The sequence below is a fragment of the Perca flavescens genome, chromosome 1 (assembly GCF_004354835.1).
Source record: "Perca flavescens isolate YP-PL-M2 chromosome 1, PFLA_1.0, whole genome shotgun sequence".
Classification (NCBI taxonomy): Eukaryota; Metazoa; Chordata; class Actinopteri; order Perciformes; family Percidae; genus Perca; species Perca flavescens.
In genome coordinates, this window is record NC_041331.1 from 17,489,440 (window position 1) to 17,493,616 (window position 4,177).

A 4,177-nucleotide genomic window follows, 5' to 3' on the forward strand; every position below is an offset into this window, starting at 1 on the left:
TTAAAACACCGAGACGGATGCAATGTTGCAGAGTGACATGCAGGTAGCTACGATTCAAGGAACTAGATGCAGGGATGAACAAGCAAACGCCAGTAGTCAAAAAGTTTTTTCTAAGTCTTTAAGATACAAGTTGATATTATATTAATTATCATTTTTGAATAACGTATAATTTGTGCTGATTCTTCTTCCAGCCGGAGCCTTTTAGGAAAAAAAATAAGGAGAACACATGAGTTTGTGACTGAAGGAGGCTCCGCTTTCTGCGCGCTGACGCACGGCACAGGTGCGCACCCGCCAAGCGAAACACGTTGGTCTTTTTTTGAGACTGTGCAGTCCTCCTGAGTGAAGCCGTCATGGAGAAATCGAAAAACTTCCGAATTGACGCCCTGCTTGCTGATGAGACCAACCGTGTGAGCCGAGATCTCTCCCCCGGTCTGAGCAGCGACAGCCCAACAGGCAGCCCGTTATCGTGCCGCCGCGCGGACACCCCGTCTCCGCGGGCCGCACAACTTCAAGGAATAATCCACAAACCGGGTGTCCTGAATCTCCCGCATCCAGGTCTCGCTTCAATTCCCGGCATGTATCATGCCCCTATGTACCCATTGTCCGCGTTGGGTGGACAGCACCCCGCGTTTGCATACACCGGTTTCACACAACTAACACAGACCTACCCAGAGCACCTAAAGGCAGCTGCCATGGCGGGATCTCTGCCCCTGGAGCACTGGATCCGCGCCGGTATCATGATGCCACGACTACCAGATTACAGCAGTAAGTATATGATGAAATAAAATGATTTTATATGCCGAAAATGTCCAGACTTTAAAACACAAGAGAATTAGTAGCTACATAGGCTGCGTATTGTTTATCTTGACCAGATGTCATTTTCCAAACACAGGCACACATCAGTCACTGAAGAACCGCTTTCTGTTATCAGTTTTTACAGTTCTTAATCAGATGGTTTGAGCTCTAAAGAACCGCTGAGATGTTGTAAACTCATTGAACTGTCAAATCAAACTGCAGTTCATTTTTTACTTATCCCCGATTTGTGTTTTGTTTAGATTAGTAGGAGTAGCCTTTTAGTAGTGGTATAGTAGTATTTTTTATTAGCATATGCAATTAGTATAGATAATTAATTATTAATCGTTCTTTGTTTTTGCTTGTTTATTTATTGTTTGTTTTCTTCTTTTCATTTTCGGAATAACCAAAGCCACTGATTTAGTAGCCAAATTACATCACTCATTAGCCTATCAAGTCTGCTACAGATGATTTTATATGCTTCAGAGTTTAAAAAAAAAAAGAATGAAATGCAATTTCGATGTCTGTGTGGTACAGAAACAGGCACACTGAAAAAGCACAATGTGCTGAATTGATTTGACAGTCACTATAATTATACTTGTTATACTTTGTTTTCCAAGCCATGCTTTGTAGAAAATTTTATTCAAGGTAATGCCGGAGCTCTTCGTAACACACACTGCCACGTGCAGTAGGCCACACTCGCTTCTGTTAACTGCTTATTCAGTGTGTCATATTTTAATTTTGGCCCATTTATTTCTCTATAAACGCCAACCCGATGGAAATTGTCTTTGTGTTACGAAGAAACTATAAACAAACACCTAAAACGTTCTGCAGTTCATCAATAAAATCCCAAAAGCCTTCATTGAATTTTCATTAAGTTAATGGCATGCCTGTGTTTTTATGGCCTCTGCGCCTGCTTCTGCGGTGTCTCCCCGTCAACAATAAACTGGAGTAAAGCTATTATAGTTAATGATGGCGAGAGAGTGCGGGCATATGTGTGCCTGTTCCCACCCACAAAATGATATTGAACTCCCTATGTCCTTGGTATTGTATAAATAAGACGGGTCGCAGTTACTGGCAAAATATTTCATGTAAGACTTGTATCTTCTCATAAATCAGTTTAAGTTGAATTAGCAGAACAAAAATATTCAGACGTTGTGTGTTTAGTATATAAAATCCCTAATTAATAATGAATAAACAATCAATCAATCAATCAATAATGAAGGGAATCCATGAATGTCTCATATCAAGTAAGAAATAAGATTTCATAAAATCAATAATAAATGTAACCTGCATGTCCATAGCCGCAGACTGATAACTTTGCTCTTCCTCCTCCAGCGGGCCCTCAGTCTGGTTTGTTGGGGAAGTGCCGGAGGCCCCGCACCGCCTTCACCAGTCAGCAGCTGCTGGAGCTGGAGAACCAGTTTAAGCTCAACAAGTACCTGTCCAGACCCAAACGCTTTGAAGTGGCCACCTCCCTCATGCTGACCGAAACACAGGTAAGAAGAGACAGACCAGTCCACTTTGACAGCCAACAGGTTGATTTCAAGGTTAAAAACTAAATTCACAGAAACCAGAATGAGGCGAGAACTCATCGCCAGGAATACTCCAAAACAAAGTTCACACACTCATCACAGCACACTCATCTGGCATGATAAATGAATTTTAACAGACTTCTAAGAGCAGGCACCTTATTTGTGTAACTCCTGTAGGTGACAGACTTTTAATTCATTTAGTTTGATTATTTATTTTCTTAACTTGGAAAGCCTAACTGCAATCACAAATCTCTTTTTCAAGAGAGTAATGGCCAAAATATGTAACATCAACAATGAGTTACAGACCAACAACATAAGAAATATACACAAAATCAGAATTAAACAGTAATGTGATTATAAAACCATGAATGACCTTTCTAAAACAACCATGTCAAATATTTAAACCTAAAGACAACGTAAATGCCACCTTAAAACAACCTATGAACTGTCTAAACCCATATAAATAAGTAAACAACCGTCCATTGGTAGCGTGGTAGCCATTGCACTAAGTTTAGTCTATGTGAAATGTTAAAATCAAATACTTGCATTCTTGTTCATCGCTTAACACACTGTGACTGCCACATGCTGAAACATCAATCCTATGTACCGATTTAGCTGACAGCTAAAATGAGTTTATTTGAAAAAAGGGCAAACAAGTCATGCAAAGATGCAGACTGTAGAACAGACACATTACTGTCTCAACTTTATGTTTCATTATTGTGGTGATATCTCATCAACCATCTGTGACTGTTTCAAGAATCTAAACTGGTGACTTAATCTCCCGAAGAACCAAACAAAGACATAATTTAGCTTTCTCTGGATTTTATCTGTAAGATTTAAATTTTTAGTTTTTCTATTTTCATTATGTATATATATATATATATATATATATATATATATATATATATATATATATATATATATATATATATATTCCTTCATAATTCTGGTAGTGTTGATGAATTATAACAACAGTATATTTGATCATAAATAGTCATAGATTTCAAGTACATTGTTTAAAGGTAGGGTGCTTTTATTGTTGGATGTCCCGAACAGATGCAGGAGAACAAAGATAAAGCGTTAGTATTCAATAAAGAGTTCTTTAGTATCAGTGGGGAAAAAAAGTAAATAAATATTAAGGTCTACAGATTTTGTGTTACTGATCTTCCTCAGAGGACAGACCTACACAGCTTTTTACAGCTTTGGCAAAGCTGGAAAAAAAGGTAGAAACATCAGACAGGACTGGCACACATAGCGAGAAGATGTTTTAAAGAATGAAAACATACTGGCAGCTTTTAGAATAACTTCTGTTCAAGAGCTGAAAATAAGAGATGCTATAACAAAAATGTACATCTAAATCTGTTCAGACAAACTCTGGACTACATTTCCTAAATCTGACCATCTAGTGAGCAAATTGTCATTGCTTTTTTGTCTCGCCGCAGGTCAAGATCTGGTTCCAAAATCGGAGGATGAAGTGGAAACGCAGCCGTAAGGCGAAGGAGCAGGTCACCGCATCTACACCGTCTGAGTCCCAGCGACTACGCAGCGGAGGAAAAACAGCCACGGACAAACCTGATGAGAGCAGACGAGCTGTGAAACCAGACGATAGAGGGATTGATCTTGAGCTGGAGGATGGAGAAGAGGAGGAAGAGGACGAGGAGGAGGAAGAGGACGAGGAGGAAGAAGAGGTGGAAGCCCAGCATGGTTTTCCTCTTGGGATGCCACGATCCACAGACTTCTTACAGCGTAGCACCGACATTGGCTACAATCCCCACAGCCCTTTCTCTGACGAGGAGCTGGAGGGGGTGCAAGTAGGAGGAGGTGACAGGAAGATCGGGGCAGGACTGTGA

General features: G+C 40.1%; 1 protein-coding gene across 1 annotated transcript; it reads left to right on the forward strand.

The window, feature by feature from the left end:
- The first annotated feature begins 350 nt into the window (after nucleotides 1–350).
- mnx2b (motor neuron and pancreas homeobox 2b) lies at nucleotides 351–4,177 on the forward strand. The gene is made up of 3 exons (XM_028586832.1): nucleotides 351–765; nucleotides 2,131–2,291; nucleotides 3,770–4,177. Exons 1-3 carry the CDS (start codon nucleotides 351–353, stop codon nucleotides 4,175–4,177), a joined length of 984 nt encoding a protein of 327 aa, XP_028442633.1.

Bases quoted from the DNA above. Each gene is read 5' to 3' on its own strand.
- mnx2b (XM_028586832.1), top strand. From the start codon at position 351: ATGGAGAAATCGAAAAACTTCCGAATTGACGCCCTGCTTGCTGATGAG. The intron at 766-2,130 runs GTAAGTATATGA...TTCCTCCTCCAG, and splicing joins ACGACTACCAGATTACAGCA to CGGGCCCTCAGTCTGGTTTG. The intron at 2,292-3,769 runs GTAAGAAGAGAC...GTCTCGCCGCAG, and splicing joins TCATGCTGACCGAAACACAG to GTCAAGATCTGGTTCCAAAA.